At 38.5% G+C, this 20,205-nt stretch overlaps 1 protein-coding gene across 1 annotated transcript in view; it reads left to right on the top strand.

The window, feature by feature from the left end:
* CABCOCO1 (ciliary associated calcium binding coiled-coil 1) overlaps positions 1-16,323 on the top strand; it is a 53,224-nt gene extending 36,901 nt beyond the window's left edge. The window contains exons 6-8 of the mRNA XM_056352275.1: positions 11,848-11,970; positions 12,373-12,513; positions 15,212-16,323. Coding sequence (XP_056208250.1) covers positions 11,848-11,970; positions 12,373-12,513; positions 15,212-15,274 — 327 coding nt within the window. The 3' untranslated portion in view covers positions 15,275-16,323. The remainder of the gene's footprint in view (positions 1-11,847; positions 11,971-12,372; positions 12,514-15,211) is intronic.
* Positions 16,324-20,205: the final 3,882 nt, after the last annotated feature.

Here is a 20,205-nt window from a genome sequence, read left to right as displayed (position 1 = left end):
TCATCAAGTAGTCGGGGTCGGGGAGCACATAATTCTTTAATATGCTGTAGTTTAATTCTTCTTAAAGCAAGACATTTTCCTGGCATATTCATCTCCTTACTGTTTGTTTCAGGAGCTCAGATGCTCTGGACATTAATGACATCCTTGCTCTCACCTTTCTTTCCCTGTTATCTCTTCTGCATTTTCAAATTTTGGCCATTAAGACTTCTAGGGTGCTGGTTTGTTGGGAGAGCAGAGAAACAGATATTCTATGAAGGCTTCTGGAGAAAACATGATTTCAAGGGCAAATGCCAGCACAGGGATGGAACCACCAGTGGGGCTTCCAAGCCTTTCTTGGTTTAGACGGCTTTCCAATGTAATACAGCTTTAGAGCTGAATTCTGCTGCCGGGGAGTTTAGTGCAGCTCCTTCTGCCATCCACGGAAGTAGACTCCAACCAGTTTTCCAATTTCCTGTCAAATGCCGTTGCCCACTAGATGGAGACATAATATTTTATACATTAGTGGATATACAGATGGTAATCAAACCCACCAGCTGCTGCCTGCTCTTTCTGGGCACCTTGCCAATTTACTGGCAGTATGTTGACTGGGAAGCAGACAGTGACACACTTTGATCGAAAAGCTTGTATGATGATTTCTTTTTGTTGTAATATTATTGTTTTTTAAAAAAAAAATGATAAAAGAGATCAAGATGTGTATCTTGATCAAAGGGTACTGCTGTCTGCTTCCCCATCAGCAACTTCTAATTTATAGAAATCAGATTGTGTGGAAAGCAATCAGCAAAGGTTTGAGGTCTTTCTTGTTCTCACTGCCAAGACATGCTGACAAGTGAGAAAATTAAAATCAGAGAAGGTAGGGAGAGAACTAGTAAAACACTGGTTGAAATATAATTATTTAAAGTTCAGCATTTTAATAATTTTGGGGCTGTAAAAAAATGCAGTTAAAGTGCTCACATTGCCAATGACTTATATTATAAGAGCGCCTTAAGATCTTTCTCTGATGGAGGATGCTTTGAGACTAATTTACCACTGAGAGACAAATATATCTGTTAAACTACTTGTTGTCATGGAGAAATAACCTGCCTCTGGTTTTGGGGCCAAGTTTTTCAAAGGTATCTCCTATCAACTCTGTTTCTTCTACATGGAGCTGTGCATCCAGTATGATTTATTAGGGTGCATACATGATATAAAGAACACCTGCAACGAACACTTAAACTGGTAAATCCTATAAATGTGAAGGTAGGGTGTGCAAAGGGACTGTACTGAAAAATTGCCTATTGTGTTTGGTAAGGTCTTTTCTCTTTAGGGTCTCTAGTAGGGTCTTTTCTCTTTTCAGCTCTTGGTATTGATTCCTTCTTTAAAAGCCATTTTTTTGTTTTGGATTTGTTAGTCCTTCTAGGCTTAAACAACAATTCACAGTTACATAGGTATAGATTGGTGTGTGTATATATATGGATTGTGTCGGCTGGAGAAAGACTGTGTGAATATTTCTGGCCAATGCAAAAACACAAACCCAGTGGCAGTGGTGACAGTTGCTTCACATTCTGCCAAACGCTAAAATCAAAATAAAGACTTATATGACAGGAGGACCAGGGTACATGATATTTTGCCTGCATGGAGAAGGGGATTATCAGAGGGAAAGTCTGACGTAGATAAGGAAGTGAATAGGGCCCAGCTCCAGAAGTCTTTAGAGTGCCATCTTTGACATGATCTTTGGATTATGAATCTATTGGAAAAGGCAGTTAAAATCTTGGTTTGGTGACAAGAGATACTGCTGGAGCCACGCTAGACTTTCAGCTGCTTCATGCAGTCTGGTGTGCTTGGCAGTTGGGGCCAAAGGGGAGCTTGAGATGAGAATAATTAAGCGTACAGTTCAGCACTGCGTTCTGCTACCGGCGTAGTGAAGACGGATCTGTTCAGCCTCACTGCTTCTCCTCTGCACGTGAGACATCAGACTCTGTTCTTAGCTACTTCCCATCGCTCCTGCTCTCTTTCTCTGCACATTGACCCACGCTTTTCCCCGAGCTGCTGAACAAGTCTCTCTTTCCACAGGACCAATTTAATTCCACTCTGCCTTTCTTTCCATTGCCAGCTGAGCTTTCCAGCCATTAGTGATTTTTCTACCCTCTCCTCAACTTATCTGCCTGGCAATCCAGACACATTTGATATTCCTGATAGGTGTTTTCTTCTGAGGGTTAGAGCGAAAGACAGCAGCTTCAGAGCAGGGAATGTCATGTTTCTGGGTATAGCTGTGCATTCTTAAGAGAAGGTGCTGCTGTTTGGCATTTGCTCCCTCTAGGTACTTATGATGTTGCTCTTTAGGAAAGCTGCCAGGGAAAAGGTGCTGCTAAAAGGAATAAATAGATAAAACCCTTGACATCATTGCTTTAGTTTTTTTCCATCAAAAGCTGACACATTGTCTTTATCTCATCAGGCAAACTGTGCAAACTTTATGATCACATTGTCTTTGCCTACTTTTGTAGAACTGTTTCTTAAAAAGACAAAACACAAGGGGAGGAGAGGAAAGCCAGTAGTGTACAATCCAACCCAGTACCCTTCGTATTCACTTATTCTGTAGCCGACTGAAGATTTTCGCTTCAAAGTTTGAAACATTTGCTCTGGATTCTGACTAGTGTTAAAATTCTGTGTGATTGTGGAAGCCTTCTTTGAAAAAATGGCAGATTTTTATTGGTTTTGTTGCTTGTGTGTGTGGTAATATTCTAAAAGATGAAGTTAACTTAAGAGTTTATAAGGGATAAGGAGTTAAGTGAGTGTTGATTTGTTGGTTGGGTGTTGTTTTTTTAATCTGGGGAGAAATTATTCAGTAGAAGCACTTGTTTCTTCTCATGCTTTTTTAAAATAAATTTTGAAATATCCACATTGGATTATATGATTTGTCATGAGCTTCCTAACAAGTCAAAGCAGAGTGAGATTCATGTGCTTTTTCTCCAGAAACCATTTCATGCCCCAACAGAAATGGAAATGACTCTTCTCAGAAACCTTCCAAGTCAGAGTGGGAGGAGACAATCTTTAAGATGTTACCTTCTCAAAAACAACCTCACATCATTCAAGGTGTGGTTGGCTTTGGCACTTGACCAAGAGGAAACTTACTAGATTTCAAATCACCCACCAAGCCAAGCTATGCTGAAACAAAGCTTTAACTCTTGCGTTCACCAGGCTAACCCTGCCCCTATCCACAACTGCATTTTTATTTGATGTGAATGACAGTATTATAAGATAGAGTTAAAATAACCCCAGCATTCAAGCTGAGATCCAGTATAAACAGATTTATGAGCATGTACTGTAATAAGGAGAGCCTGTTTACAATGGGGAATGAAATTCAAGTGTCACATAAGGAAGTGATGGTTTCTTTTGACTAACAGGCGATGGTTAGAATATTGTAGATTCAAGTTATATAGAAATGCAGTTGTAAAGAAGTACTGATAGCTTTGATGTGGGGTTTTGGGTGTACTGATCAAATATTCTGGTGTTAAAGCAGACTAGTTTTACATGGAGTGGTGACTGAAAACTGTAACTCTGAAATTTGAGAGAAAAATTGGTTTACTTCTGCATTCCAAAATTGAGAAATGTATGTTAATAACTTAATTTTGATGATAAAAACATGAAAAATAAGTCCCTAAAACAGTGTTGAGTCAATTTTCTGATAAAATAAATTTGTTTTCCCAATTTGTGATTAAAATGACCTACAGTAAGATATTTTTTTTTAACTAGGTGTTAATTAAAAATATGGAAATGGATTTTAAAAACATTGCAGTTCACAGTGGAAGAATTACCATAACTGATTTATTCTCAGAGCCATGCCTGTTTTGAGATGTTTTTAAGATGTCTGTTATTGGTTGTTTTTCTGCATGATTGTTTCCAAAGCAAAATGTGATTCCAATAAAAACAGTAATTGAATTTACAGTCCACGGGACAAATTGTTGTTTTAACAGAAACTTATACACTCAAGCAAAGACTTTATGTTTTAGGTCTAATAACAAAGAACACAAGTTTCCCATTTTTATGTGACCGTATATCCTGAAAAGTTTTCTAATGTAGCATATTCCAAAAAAAATCTATATTGTAGTTTTTAAATTGTGTGAGCAATTTTTTTTTCCTCTTAGCTCAGAATCAATATTCTTTAGTGGTTTGTTTTTTGTTTTTTTTTAATGCAACCTTTTAAATGTTAGAGCAGATTTTTTCTGTAACATCAGCTAGAGGTGAATCAATATAGACAAGCCTATTCACATCTAATGCACCTGATGACTGAGAAGAGTTTAGAAAGAGCTTGTTCCTTTGTCGTTTGGTGGTGTGGGAATGTACAGAGCATGGGGCAGTTGTGTGAGGGGCTTTCCCGTGGCCAGTCCTGCATGGAAAAAACGTTGATTTCAGAGGAAATGTGTAAAAAGGGAAGGGAATGCTGTTCAAGAGTGCCAATAGACAAAGGCAGGAGGAGGGACCTCTGTCCAACTTGAGGCAGTGGTTACACATTACTATATCAACAGCAAAACATTATTCTTCTGCTGTCAGAGTGTCTCAGCAGAAGCTCCCAATCACTTCTTGAACCCTTTTTGTTTCCAAAGTTTCTTATAATGTTTTCCAGCTTTTGGGGGGAATCTTCTTGGTGCCTTTCTTGCATGTACATGGTATTCATGTTTAGAAAAAGCCTGAAGACTGTGCTTGCTGAACTGAGAGAAATCTGGTAGGGTAAAACACAGCTCCCTGGGCACGTGCCTGCACTGGCTGATGTGTACACAGCCTGAGACATGCCAGAGATAAACATACATGCTGGGGATAAGCATGTCTACATTAGCATTTTGTTGGCACTCTTAGGGCTGACCTAAAGCCCTGTGGAACAGTGATAGTTGGTGAGACGTTGCTGCATCTCAGATGCAACACCTGGAAAAAACAGCCCGGGATAGTGCCAACAGCTGTCTGACTTTTACCGTACATGCTCAGGGCTGCAGGAGAAACGTGTGGTGCCCGCTGAGTTTCTACAGTGGTCCTTTGAATAAAAAAGGGAATATTTCATATTTCCCAGCACCAGGCAAACCAGGCAGCCTGAGTGAGGAACCCAGCTTTCCTAGCTTCCCTGTATAGTCAATGGAGGAGGTAATAGGCTCTGCTCGCTGTGGTCCAGGGCAGGTATATTAAGCATATTATTAAGCAACATTGTTAGGTTCTTAGTTTATCTTATTCGTCCTGACAGTCTCTCAGGAGATGCAGTTGTCTTTGCACTTACTGCAAGGAGGGGTTTTGGGGGTTGACTAAGCCCCTAAAGCAGGTGTGATGAATACCATCCCTCTAAGCAATTTAATTCTTATAGGCCATTTAGTTGCCAAAGGCACATGCTCTCATGCAAACTGATTTTCTGAGGACATGAGTGAGTCTTTAGAAAATGTATGAAGCCTCCTCCCAGAAAGAGGTACCAAAATGCACTTGGCTGAGTATGCTTTCACATTTTTATCATCATGTTTTCAGCATTCACGTCAGATCTTTCCTAATTAAATGATTTAGAAAGAGAGATGTGCAACAAGGAAATGTGATGCTCTGGCATAGTAAGGTGAATGCCACCAAAATATTGGGCTGCCTGTTGAGCACTGGGTTCAATAGAACCTAATTTTACGGTTTTCTAATGTGATCACATCACTAACTAAATAAAAGCCTTACTTTTTTTAAGTACTTGTAGATGCAGGTAGGTGGTCACTGTGGGAAAGGTTCTTGTGTTTTGGGGTTTTTTTTTAATGGATTTGGATCCCTGTTGAGTATAACTGTACAGCCAGAATAGGAGCTGCCTGCTCTTTGCTTGTTTGACGGGTGCCCTTGAAGCGGAATGCGGGGGGGGTGGCACTTCAGAGTCCTGACAGGCAAGGGTTGTACTTTCAGCTGCTAAAAAAGAATCCTTCACCCCTCCTCAAAATCTGTATGCATTGGTTTAAAAGGGTTTTGTTAACCTCAAGCATTTAAAATAGTGAGACAGATCCCAAAAAATCATGAGAGCTGCTTAAAAATAACTGTTGATTGGTTCATTTTGCTTGCAGTCTAGTTTTTGAGCTTTCAAGATTTATGTTTTCAATCTTTCCTCTGCAACCATAAGAGCTAGACACTAACTTTATTTTTAAATGAAAGCTGAGATTCTCTTGTAATCCCATAACTCTAGGGGATTTGGCAATGCTAAACACAATGTGAATTTAGAGTGACCATTCCAAGGTGAATCATTTAGCGATGTGTCCTCAGCATGAAAGCCAACTGGGGATTTTGTTTTTTGGATGTCTCTTATTTTGTCTTTCTAAATAATCTGTGAATTGGCAGTAATAATTGGAAGCTTGATAAAAGCAGAAGTAGATGACTGTAGCCCAGTAAAATCAGTATTATTTTTTTTCTGGTATGTTAGGATATTCTTACAGAATCTAGGTATTAAAGGCACTCTGCATTAAGATATCTCTAGAGAGGAAGGCTTTGGTTGTTTTTGTAGAAGCACCCTTTTCTACTCAGTCGAGCATTAAAATTGGCAGCAGTTCCTGGAGTAGCAAGAAAATCCTGGTTGTTGCCCTCATATAGTTACTGAAAACAGTAAGAGGATATGTAAAAGCTTTAACTCCAAGGAAAAATATTTATAACTGTGACAGTGTTTCCTTACAGTAATTTATGGGCAAAATGTAGGAAAGGAGGAACACGATCTATAAATAATATTCCATATGTAAACATAATGGCAGTAGCAAATTCTTTTTATTTAAAAATTAATATTGATGTTCATTAATATAAATTACCACATTTCAGATGACTCTGATGTCCTTGAGGCCAGATGTCACTGACTGATTTACAGCTTCCTGGGGGGAGGAGTAGATCCTGTTTTGTCAATGTAGGCACCAAATTGCTTCAGATGGCTATTTCAGACTAGATTAATTACTGACGTATTGTCAACCAAGTTGATTCACATCTCAGCTCAGAAACATGGAAAACTCTCTTTAAAACATATTAACTTGAATTCTGAAATGAGGAAAAAGAGCATAAAGTGTACCTTTGACTTACTGAACTTTTGTCTCATTTAAGAAACAGTGGTTTGAAAACTCCTGCCCGGGAACATGCACACAGAATTTCCATGTGCATCATTAGCAACTGGGGAACATACTTCAGAGGCCAAGTTTAGTCCCTCATTGATCTTAATTCTACTTTAAATATTAATACAAATGTGCACAGTGAAGGCGTCAGAAGGAAGCTCTGCCATCTTAGTCACGCTGCACAGATCATATATCTGGATTAAGTTTTTGAGTGCTTCATCATATCCTCCAGTCCTTCAGACCTTGTGTGTAACACTGCTGCAAAATAGGATGGCAAACATATTTGTAGAGCTATCAGCAGCTGGGAATGCTGGTGGGTGATGCCTCAGAAGGCAGGTAGGGTGGATTTGTTGTGTTTGCATATGTTGGCAGGTTAAAAAGCAGAGGGGGCAAAAAAAAGGGCAGGCTAGTTTGAGTTAGCATGAGACAGTGCATCTCTGTCCATTAGTTATTCATTCCAATTCAACCACATGAAATACAGGCAGCTAACAAACCATATCTTGTAAATGCCTTTTATTCCAGCAACTGAAATTCAGCACATTTGTAGGTGTGCAGCTGGGCATGCTTAGCATGAATGGCAAACTAATGTAAATTCTGTATTAAATATTTTGTTTCATAGCAAATCTCACATATATATGAGAAAGAAGTCTTTGCAGGTCTCTGGTAGCATAAGGTCCTGTGGCATGCAATTAAAAACCCAACAGAAGATACAAATATAGAGAACAACACAAAGAACACTTTTTTTTAAAATGCATCTGTCATTCATATAAAATCAAATCCATATCCATTGAAAGGCTTTGAATGATGTTACAAGGCTTTAGAATTGGTCCATCCAGAATGTGGGGTATTATTTCCAATCCTTATAAATAATTATTTTCCTATGTTTGCTAAGATTAGCCACAGAGAATTTATGCTAGGACTTTGTGGAGAGGAGTATGGAATTTCAGACAATATTAAGCTAAAAGGTGGTTTTAAAATGTTTCTGTGATACAAAAGCCTTGTATCAAAGAGGCACGTGCACCACCCCCTCAGTCTCTTTTCTCATTTATGAAATAAGTAAGCATAAACTACAAATTCTAGTTTTCAGCAAGTATGTTAGTAAATCCAAACTGACCTTGACCTTAGCTTTGCTAATTTACAAACTCTGATATTTATTCCCAGAATAGATTGTTTCCCTTCATACCACATACATAAATACTGCAAATCTTTCCAATAACTTGAATTAGGGTGTAAGTAAATAGCTGGGTTTAATCTACATAATATTTTGAGAGCAGACGTTCTGTGCTATGACTATTAAGATATACCCAGCAGCCATTTGTATAATACTAAAACCTCTTACATATATTATTAAAAGTAATGCTATCAGCCAGGGCTTGTTTTATGCCACAGAAACTTAAATAATAAAATACAGTGTGGATAAAACCTGCAATAATAGTAACTTAAGCAAAATGAATTTAAGTAACAGATAACATCTGGGAGAAAATGTAATGGTATATTGGTAAGTTATGCAAAGCTAATTGTATAATAAGTACCACATCTGTGGAACTCATTTATTAGAATGCTTTACCAATCTTCTTTCCTGCCATTATTCTGTTTTAGAAATTTTCCTGTATACTATTTTATTGTCTTTGCTCTGCCTACATTTGTAAAAAGGTAATTTGCTAGCTCTCAGCAAGAAGTATGTGGGTTTACGTACAGAACAACATGACACTTTTTGTACTTAGCTCTCTTTATGCACGCTTTTACTAGAAAGAATTCTAGAGAAAGATCGTGATGTGGGGCTGTACGTTGAGAATGATGTTTGAACACCAGCTACAGCCCTCAGCTGTGACTGCACCGAGGCTTGGTGCAACCTGGGTGGCAAAGAAAGGTGACACTGAAGGATATTTACCACATTAACTTCTGCTGGGTGCTAGAGCAGCCTTTAGCCTGCTCTAACCTGTCCAGATTCAAGAGGCCTTTGGGCACCCCACCACACCTAGGAATTAATAAGAATATTGTATTTAACTTCTGCTCCCTCCAGTCTCTTTTGGAGCATCCTTTTATCTGCAGCTGACACTGATATGCCATCTACATTTGTGCAACTGCCTTACGATTTCTTTATGTTTGAATTCTCTTGGACCCATTGGACCGCAATGTGCAGGAAAATATTGCCAATTAATTTTAAGGCATTATCATCTTGCCAAACTGTTTCTCACATTTCGATAGTTATATTGATTCAAGAGGACATTTTGAGTAATACATCTTTGTCATAGTGAATAACGCTCACATAATGACAAATCTTCAGGAATTAAAAAAGGAGGATGAATTTTTTAATGTAGGTCAGTGGAAGTAATTCACCATAAATTTACTGAGACTTCAGAAACTAGCAACATTTTTTAAAGCCACTGTAACTGTATAAAACTTACTGTGTCTCCTCTGTTTTTAAATAGATTTTACTACAGAGCCATTGGTGCTATTAAACATGAGGTTTTGTTCAAAGGAAATACAAAGACTTAATTGTATTTTTTAAAGGAAAGTATTGCATCAGAAGGATTCATTTAAATACATTTGTTGGCTTCAGGCTCTCGCCACAATTCATTCGTTCTAATTTTCCCCTGACTTGTTAAGGACACAATGTATAGGAAGGAGCAATGCAGAATGGCATTTTTAGGTCACTATATTTTGGCTGTAAACTGTGGTACTGCTCATAAACTTATTATTACTAAACAAAATACTTCATATTCTACACAGAAGTTTCACAGTCTTTTAAAAAAAAAACTTTTGGCTGAATGTTGAGACTATTATGGCTCATTAAAGAGACTAGTTCTGCTGTAATTTCGTTATTTTTTAATGATCCAAGGGTTATTATTAGACATGGAACAGATGAGTAAAGAATGGCTCTCTTTAAAAGTACGCAGTGAAGTAAAAATATTATTCTAAAACAAAACCTCTGAAAACCTTATCCATGCTACACAAAAATGTATTTGATCACCCAGGAATTGATTTTTAAAAACCTGGTCTAGATTTTTTACATTACTTCATATTTTTTTAATTTGGACTGGAGGGAATAAATGGAATAATGATTTAATCTAAACAAAGAAAATGTTTTGAGTGAATAGCTAACCAACTAACCAAAAGATGTTATTTTAAGGAAGCAGAAAGTAATTGTGAATTCGCATCCAATTCAGCTAATTTTAAAATAAGAAAATATCAAGTAAGAAATCACAGAAAATGGAAATATTTGCTAAATCAAAAGAGCTCTTGCTTAAAAAAATAGAATTGGAAAACAAAGCTTCTTTTTGTATTAGAAAGAATAACATTTAGCTCAGCTTAAGGCTTTTTCATTTTGATGCAAAACCTAAACTTTCTGATTATTCCTTTTGTGAGTCTGTAGGCTTTAGTGCAGTAGTACTGTAAAATTTGAGCCACAAGTGATACAGGAAATCTGTATCTATAAAATCTGGATTTCTCCTGACATTCTGGAAATCTTTCTGTCAGCCTTTTGGGTTCTTATAAACATGGGTTAATACTGCCTACCTTTTCTAGAGAGCTCACACATGACAGGAAATCTTGAAGATAATGACAAAGTCCAAATATAGCTTCTGAAAAGCTTCTGGGACTACAAAAGAGATTTTTTTTTTAATGCAATATAGTACAATGGCTCTGTTTCCCTGTTCATTTTCAATTTTTGCGATCACTTTTGCAAAAGTATGGAACCTTTAATATTTTCAGCATGTTTAACTGTAGCAAGTAACTAAATAAACCAAATATCAAGCTAGCTATGATTTCAAAGGTATGAGGAAATTAATTTATAGGAGCTGCAATTACGCTGATGTGAATTAATGCAGTTGACTTACACCATCCAAGCAAAATCATGTTTATAATAGCTGACTCAGAACTGGAACATCTGCCTGGTATTCTCAGCGGGCACTTCCCATCGCAGCGGCCCCAAACATACCATTTTAGTATTATACCCTGTTCCTTGCATGTCCAAAAACGCCTTTTGTCCCCCTGTTTGGCACGTATGTTGTCATCCATTTTTTTTTAAAAAAAAGACACAAAAACTTGTCCCTTTAGAGGACACAGGGCTGTCTTCTGCATCACTTGTGAGAGCCTGAGCATGGATTAAGTGCTGCATCCAGCTGCTCCGGGTGGGGAAAGCCATTTCCTTGTCAGAGCATTCCTGGAGCCACAGTTCACACGCCAGCAGAATAGCACTGAGGTTCCCATGTTCACAGGAAAGAGAAAGAGGAGCAAATTGATGAAGCAGCAAAACTTGGGCCATTAGAGACTCTTAAATTATAGTCACATATTAAAATATTTTTCTTACAGCCTTATTCGATGCAGTGTCACTGCAACTTTACCCCACGTGACTCCTTTGATAGAATATCTAGTGGTCAGCTGGGCCCTCTAATTCGAAAATGCAACCAAGATCCCTGTTCAGAAGTGACAAATTTGCATTGGGAAGACTGCATGTTACCTAAGCACTGTGTTTGCTAAACTTAATTATCCACATGAGTAAGAAGCTGTAGTGTTATGAAATTATGAAAATCATCTGTTCTTTCCAAGTATTATAAAGAGGCCCCCTTGAGATGCAGCTAGAAATTAAAGCTGATCTATAATAATTTTCAGTATGCTTTCCAGTTCTGAGCACCTGGATAGTAACAAAAAAGGTATTGTTTTTTGTTGTTTGCCAGCCATTTCATTTCTATTTTAAAAAATCTGCAATAAACCTCTGAACAATAATTAAACCTGAATTACTTGCTTTTTCTTTCCTTTTATTTATTTTTTTTTTAAATACTGACAGTATGTGATTGAACTTGCCCAACCTGCAGTTCCCCCCTTCCCTGCTCTGCTGGAAGAAGGCATACCTTCGGATATCTATTCATCATTCATAATATCACCAACAGCTGCAGAGGCAGAATCTAAGGTATAGAATTTGTTCTTTTTCTTGGGTTTTTTTAAAGCTCTTTTTCTATGAGCCTCCTACTCGTTTATTCCCATTGGAGCCCAGCCACTAATGACATTTATTCTCAAAAATATAGCATACGTTCTCTTCTAAGATTGTATGAAATTGCTTTTAATGCATTAATCAGTCAGCAGAGGACATTTCTTTGAGTCAGCACCTCTGGGCTCTCACCCCATGCAACTTTATAACCTCAGGATCTGCCTGGCCTGGGCAGTGAGAGACACTGACAGTCTCTGTCACAGCGAGAGTTCTCAAAAGCAGGCTTCATGCATTGCTGCATGTCTTTGGGCTGGTGCTGCTTGGTCTTGTAGAGAGCGGGAGGATGTTCTAACTCACATGTTTCTTGTGGTCGGTTGCTGCTAGGGGTCTGACCAAGAGGGTTACCTGGAAGAGCCCTGTCCAGAGGCAGAGTCCTCCGAGGCAGATGCTGTGGCTGGTGTCACTGCTGAAGATCAGAAGTCTGCAGTGGGTGAAATCCCAAATGGAATTATTGGCAACCTTGAGGTACTATTGCTAGAAAGAGATTTACTAATTCTGTGTATGGTTACTTAGCTAGCTCAGCCTTAATGAATATAAACTGTATTCATGCTAAAGCTGGCAAAAAGCACATCCATATGCTGTAAAAATGTGAATTAGCCTCTATAAATAACTCCTAGTTTAGTCAGCTTACATGTGATATGATAAAAAATATTCAGTAATATAACAACATATATCTTCAGCATTACTATGTGTTAACAAACATGGGCCAAATCCTGCTCTCAGTGATGTCAGTGATAAAATTCCTTTTCAGGGGTTCGGGATCAGCTGCTGTGATGGAGCATATGCACTGTGTGCTTAATATAAATTGTTAGATGCATCTGCATTACACATCCTTCAATCTTTGTAAGAAATAACACTTTTATGCCAATTCTAGACTTCATTTGCTAGGTGCAAAACTGGACAAAAGCTGCCTTAATGGTACAGATCAGCTTTCAGTATGTGGTTCTGTGGGCTTCATGAAATGGAAGGAAGGTATCGTCAGTGGACTTAAATTTCTTGTAGGGCGATCTGCTTCTCTACAGGGAGGTCTGTAAATTGAAACATGTGGAAAGCCAGCAGAGTAGATCATTGTTATTTTGTAAACTGCTCCCTCAAGCATGTGAAATTACTGAAAGCAAACCAGCTAGAACTCGGTTCCACCAAGGAACTAGTGGAATTCGGTGTTGTTTGCAAAAACCAGGTGGCATTACCACTTTAAACTTTAGATACAGCACACTGGACGTTGTTGACCGAGCAGCAGTTTGTTAAATATCTACTGTTACGTGAAAACAGTGTGATATTGGTAAATTGCTTTACGTGGATTATGCATGAATGGGAAATATAAATTAGAATAACGATGCCATCATTAGATCTACCTATTTGTTTTCATATTCCATTTCAACATGTCTTTAGAAACAGGAGGGAGCCTGGCCTATGTTGTCTTAATTCCTGTCCCTACCCGCTGAAAAAATGGAATGCCTGCTTTTCGCGTGACCTTGGTTTCGTTTGCATCAGCACTAAGAGCTTTTTTTCTTTACAAAAACTGCACGGATGAGAGAAATCCCTCCCCATTTTGTTTCTTCTTTTGCAACTCTGGTTATATACACAGAAAATAATTTCCTTTTAGTTTTTAAAAGTCTTACATCGATGTATCTTTTCCACCCAATTTCTGTTTCTTGACCTCCAAAGGAATCTTATCGTTAGATTTTTACCTGACACATGGTCAGACTCATACCATTTTGTTTTTATGTGTGAACTGTGATTTCACAATCTGCATTTTGTCTCCAGGGAGCATAAGGCAGCTGTTCCTCTACTTGAGACTAGAAAATAACTTAGCCTGGTATCACAGTGCTGACACTCAGTGATCACAACAGGAGCCATCGTGAAGTATGGTGGCAGCTGATTTTCACTGAAGGTAGAATCAGAGACAGAGGGATGTAAAAACTGAGAAGAAAGGGCAGCTGGGGTGTCTGGGAGAGGATTATCCTGGAGGATCAGTGTTCTGCAGCAAAGCAACTAAGTATACCTATAATCTAAAGGGATAGGGACATATTTGTTGATATGTGAGGATGGATTGAATATGGTGAATGCCATCTCCAGAGCTGCAAAGATGAGATAGAAATTCCAGCTTTTTGATGCTAATCTGAGCTACTCAGAACTGTGAAAACACTCTAGCTGTGGTTATCCATTGATAGGTTACAGTATAACACTAGCAGGGATTTCTAGGACTGGCATGTCAAAAAGTTCCTAGAATGACAAGTTACTGAGAGCTTTTCTGGGCCAAATCCATTCACTTTATCAAAATTACATGAAATCCATTAAGAATGTAACTTTAAGTTTTGGAACTGTTTATGTAGAGTCTGTAAACACCTTTGAGCCTGTTCTAGTTCTTGGAACAAAACTTTGTAACTCTTGGAAAGACTGTCATTGTAGTCCTTCCATTTCTCATGCATTTTTGCAGTGATGAATGCTGATGTGGAGAAATAGACATAAATTCCCCATAAAACTCCAGTATTTGTGGGATTTTTTCCAGTGATCCTACATTTCCAAATGCTATAGAATTAAAGATTGCTATGCATTATGATTGCCAAGTATTTCACCAGAATATGTCACAACGCTTGCACCTTCTCCACAAATGTTACATTGTAAATTAAACACTCAATGTCTACAGCAGTCTGGATTTCCAGAATTGTGTTTGTAATTAAGACAGACAAGCAACATCACAGAAATATGTCTTTTTATTGTTCATTTTCAGTAATGCTTTCTAATTCCATCCATGTTTCAGTAAAATGTATTACACGCGAGAACAAACATCTGCAGCAAAGGAAAACAGTGGCAACAACCAAATCCCAAAGCAATTTTTCTGATTTGGTGTTTATTGGTAAAGGCTGTCTGAGAATACAGGCAAATTAGCCTATCTCCCAAGGCAAGGTTACATGAGAAATGGCTGTCCCAGATCACTTCCTGTTCACAGCAGACATACCATACATCGGAGTTGTGCACAGTAATATGATAAAGTGTTATCATGTAAGTACAGGCTGAAACACCGTTATGTCTGCAAAACAGGAAGGTGTATAGGATAATGTCTGTCTTGCTGCACTACAGTGTGTCAAAACCACAAAGACAATGTGCAGCCTAAGATAGCTGCATCATAACCACTTTTTTCTTCTGATTTTCTTTACAGGCAGACATAAATGAAAAGCTGCAAAGGCAAGAAGAAGCTTGTACCTTCAGAACAGAAAATTAAAACCTCCTAAATAGCCAGATAAGAAAGGTGACGTTGAATTTTAGAGAAATTGGACAGTAGGGGATGGCGTGCACAGAGGGCTGGCTCCCTGCCTGAATGTAATTATTTTTGTATAAAGGAATATAGTTCTGCTAACATTTACCTAGAAATAGTTCATCCCAGTTCCTCAAATTTACTGTGTTCTGCCAGTGTTGTTATTTAGTTCAGGCTTAAGTAGAAGATTATAAACAGAAGGATATGTAATTAAAACATGTTGAAGTGCAGTTTATATCTGAATAGAAATACTAATTAAAAAAAAAAAACTCACCGTAGTTTCATTCTCTCCTTTTTCCAGTTGTGAAATATTTAACAGTTTCTGCTTTACACCTATGCTTCTTTTCAGGGAATTTTGCTAGAAGGAGAATACATAAAGAGAAAACATAATTTTTAGGCGCTGCAGCTATAATAAGGAGAGAATTTAATTAACATGTAATTACACACTTTTCACTGCAGTTATTCATTGATAATATGTATGTTATTTCATTTTAAATTGCTTCCTAAGCTTTAAAACAAATTTAATATCTTACACTTCTTCATTTCCACCATATTAAAATTGCATAAGTGAAGAGTTTGTGTTCCCAAGAAGAGTTCCTTTAGATTTCAGGGGAGATTTTTCTGGAATGCATGTAACCTTTTATCTGAGAAAGTTTCCATATTTTGTCAGACATTATAGAAAAGTTTTGAACTCAAAAGGAATCTAACCAAACGAATGACCTCAGAAGAACCGGTTTAACATCTATGTTTCAAAATCGAGCCGGTATTAATTGTTGTGTTACAGAACTCTGCCCTAGAAAGCACATTAAATACAAGTCATGCTGTCAAGCGTAAAGTCTGGGTTGGATTACATGTTTAGTGGAATATAGGAGAAATAGACTGTTTTATTCATTACACTTTCATATTTGTTTCCGACTAAGTAAAAAGTTAGGGTTTGTTTCATTTCATCCCCATTTTTTATGGTGATAATGAAAAAGACTGCAAGCCAGACTCAGCCCAGTAAAAAAGAAAATAGCTTCAAACAGTTCCTAAAAGGTCTTGCCTGGTGCTGCCTGGCTTGCAGGGGTGTGCTCCCAGCTGGTGCGGGGACCTGAGCGTGCAGCCACAAGTGACCACGGGCATTGCCTGCACGTCAGCGAGGAGCGTTCCCGCAGCTAAAGACAATGTCCAGCAGCTGCATCAGGGCACCCATAGCCTGGGTGTGCTCTTCAGAGTGCACGGCAGATGTGGGTACGGAGCTCTGGTAAAGCAGTGGTTTGAAATTTAAGCGGGTAGCGTATTTTACTTGGTCTGCTGCGTTGAGAAAAATTCTTCTCCTGGTACATGATCAGGAGAAGTAAGCTCTGTAATGATTCACTTCCAAGTTTTCTAGATTGTTTTTCCCAGTGGTGGCCAGCAAATAAGTGAGAGCTTCCTTTCAGCTAAAAGCTAACTGTTCTGCTTTGAACACTGAAGGAATTAATGAAGAATTATTTGTTTCACCTTTAAAAAAATCTTTTGAAAATATTTTGATCTTTTTAAATTGTTAAGATTCCTGGTTATGTCCTTTGTTGTTTTATTGCTTTGAAATATGATTTTTTGTTATCAAAACTTTATGAAATCAAAATGTTCTTTATTTTGATACATAAATTCATCTCCCAGTACATTATGCTAATGTCACCCATTTCCCTGGTTTTGAACTCAAAGGTGAGAACAGAATTTCAAAAGAGAGCTGTCCGTAGGAAACAAACAAACAAACAAAAAAGAGTATTTGAAATATTTTCTAGTGAAAATGTGTTCTTGGCAATTTAGCATTGTTTAGCACTTCAGGCTTAAATCTGAAGACTACAACATTCTAGCTACAGCGCTAAGCAGAAAGGGACTAACTATGATTTATGTTAAGACCAATGCAAAACAAAGGGTTTTGCCCATATCTCTTCCTCCCTCTCCCAGATTTTGTAGAACCTCTGGGAAATTTTAAAGTGCTTTGAAGATGAGAAATTGTATATGAACATCAAGTATTACTGCAATGATTTGTTAGCATTCAGCCTTTAGTACATATGCATACCAGCTGAGGTATTGCAGAAATACAAAGTGAAGTTCAAATCCCACAAACCAAATTTGTAACTATCATCCTGCTGAACAAAGTAATGCTACCAATAAAAATAGCCCCAGGGATTTTTTTGGGAGTGGGAGGGAGGATGGTTAGGAGGCTGAAGAAGGGAAGATGAGTAAAAGGTAGACATAACATCTCTCTAAGCAGTCAGAGTGCGTGTTCTGACACAGCATATGAACATCAAATTGAAGAATCCTTTAATGTCTTCAGAATGTTAATATGAAATGCAAAACGTCATGCTTTGGATAGATGGGTAGGAACAAAATGTTCAGATGCAATATGGTGCATTAAGAACAGTCTCCATTCTGCGTTCCTGGCTTTTCCATTGGTTTAAATCAGGCTTGCTGTTTCTCAGGTCTCTTGTGTCTTGTTGAGTTACTGCTATAGTCATCTCTAAAAATAATTATACTGTCATTCCTGGGACCTACAGTTGAGGCTTTGGTATAACAATCTTTGATATTTTTTGTTGTTGTTGTTGCAACACTGTTGATGCAACATAGTTCTTTACTGTACACATACTTAATGTAGTTCCTAATGGGTTCCTACCCTACAGAGCTTTCAACTTCAGTCAGACAGATCTTGCAGAAAGGAAGGAAAGAGGTGTTATGTTCCACCTTGTCTGCCAGAGAAGTGGTGGGTTTTCAGGGGACAGAGGACAGATGAAACAGTATAGGTTTTCCTATATAAGGTATGTTTTCAATGCTTTTTAGCGTCTTCATGTTAAAATTCTCTGGTCTTCACTAGGATTTTATAATGAGACAGTGAACAACTAGTAATTATCCTCTAGTAAAATAAAAGCTCTATTTTCAGGCACTGCTCTCCTGCATTATACTGACAAAGTGATGGGAGTTTAGAAGAGATGGAAAGCAGCTTTTCTAGTAAGAAGCTGGCTTGAGAAAGATGGGAAGGAAGACAAAAAGGGAAGACAGTTTTTTACCTGTTCCATAGTGTTTTGCCATGACCTTTTCATCTCAAGCCTTGCTTCTCTTCTGCTGCGCCAAAACCTGATTTGAATTTGAAAATTACCACATTGTTTCCTTCCTAAAATTGTAACTGGCATTCCTAGAAAATTTGCTTTCCCAGAAAAGCCACTGTGCGTAGGCTTCAAATTCAGCTTTTCACAAGTGAGAAGAAGACGTTTTCTTCAATAACCTGCACTGCCAACCTGACCACAAATGTGTGCAGTCAGCATTGGTCCATTGAAATCAGGTTCTTAAGCACATGATTCAGCTGACCACCAAAACACATTAATCCAGATGTGTATACTTTACTTACTTGAAAAGCCTCCAGAGTGTAGGTTTGATCCTGGGCTAACCCAGAAGTGTGTAGAAGAGAGCTGCTCAGAAGAGTGGATGCTAACATGAGCTGTACCCCCTCATCTGCAGCTTGCACCTATTTATGGTACAGCGTGGACGTGACAGGTGAACTTTAACGCACGTTACGTATGTAGCAAGGCTGGTAAAGAATCATCACTAACACCTGTAGATTTACTGGGGTGTGAAAAGGGTGTTTGTACTCTTAGCACCAGCCAGTACGGCATGTCAACCAGCAGCAAGAGGTACTGTAGGCAAGTGGAAAATTCATCCTCTTTCCCCTCCCTAGGATGGTGTTATACCTGCCGCAGTGTGCAGCCACATCGTCCTCCTGTACGCTGGCAGTCTGGGGAGGGGCTGTGCCAGATGAAATCACCTCCACTTCTCCACCACGGTTCACAAGGAAGGGAGAGCAGTGACAGAGCATGTGGGCAGCGTTGCTTGCCACGAGCAACTCAAAACTGAATGTAGCATTTCAGGCCATTTTGTTGTGACACTGCGAGTGTGCAGAGCAAGCTTCAGGCTCCAGCAGTTGGGGATTCAGATTACACGTACGTGACAAAAAAAAAAAAAGAAAAAAAAAAAGAAAAAAAAAAGGAAAAAAAATCAAAGGATAGTTGCAGTGACTCATGTAATTGAGAGTCCCATTCAGAGGCAGAGCATTAAACAGAGTTTGGAATTAGTAATACTGCAGAAGAACAGAATGTAAAATATTTCCAGGATAAAAACAACCTGACTTTTTCCACAGTAGGCTGCTTTAGAGCTTGTGCCGTCACTGAGGCAACAAAGACTGCATTAAACGTGAGGTTTGTGTTCGTGCAGAATTCTGATCTCACAGTGTTGCCTAGGCCTGCTGGTGGTTGTATATATATTTTTTCATGTTTATGCAGCAGATTCAAAGAACAAAAAAGGAAAAGGTGTTACCGCAGCCATGTGGGGTAGGGGGAGCAAAAGGGGAGACCTGGCAGAAGAGGCTACGAGGAAGAATGGTCCATAAAAGTTATTCACCTAAAATGAGTATGGTACTTCTTCGTTCCTGGAAAAAGGCACCTGGAGCTGTATCAGTTCAGGATGCCGATGTAGATGGTGATTCATGGTGGGAGCCTCTGCAGGGTGCTCTGAAGCACCTTCTAGGTGAGCCAGTTCCTCCAGTAACAGCAAAGGCAGCCTCAGGATTTTGCCTCCCTCCACTGAGGCTGGTGTATATTAATAGTTCAAAGTTTTCATTTAGCTCTTTTTAGCCCTTTCTGAAGATGTCTTATACAAAGTTTTCTTAAAATTTGAATCTTACATATTTTAAACTCTAGCCAAGACAATTTTCTTGTCTAAACAGTCTGTTTTTGTGATTGCATTGATTACAATGTAAGAAATGTCATGTCTGGACAGAGCAGGATCCAGGTGTCCCAGGGTCCTTCTTTTGGCATTGGCTATGGGAGATGCTTAGGGAAGAGTACAGGAACAGGGCACCCTGACAGATCTGCCACACGAAG

This window comes from Falco biarmicus, chromosome 9 (genome assembly GCF_023638135.1).
Source record: "Falco biarmicus isolate bFalBia1 chromosome 9, bFalBia1.pri, whole genome shotgun sequence".
In the NCBI taxonomy this organism is placed as follows: Eukaryota; Metazoa; Chordata; class Aves; order Falconiformes; family Falconidae; genus Falco; species Falco biarmicus.
Note: the sequence above shows the minus strand (reverse complement) of the source record. Positions and strands in the feature narration are given on the sequence as shown.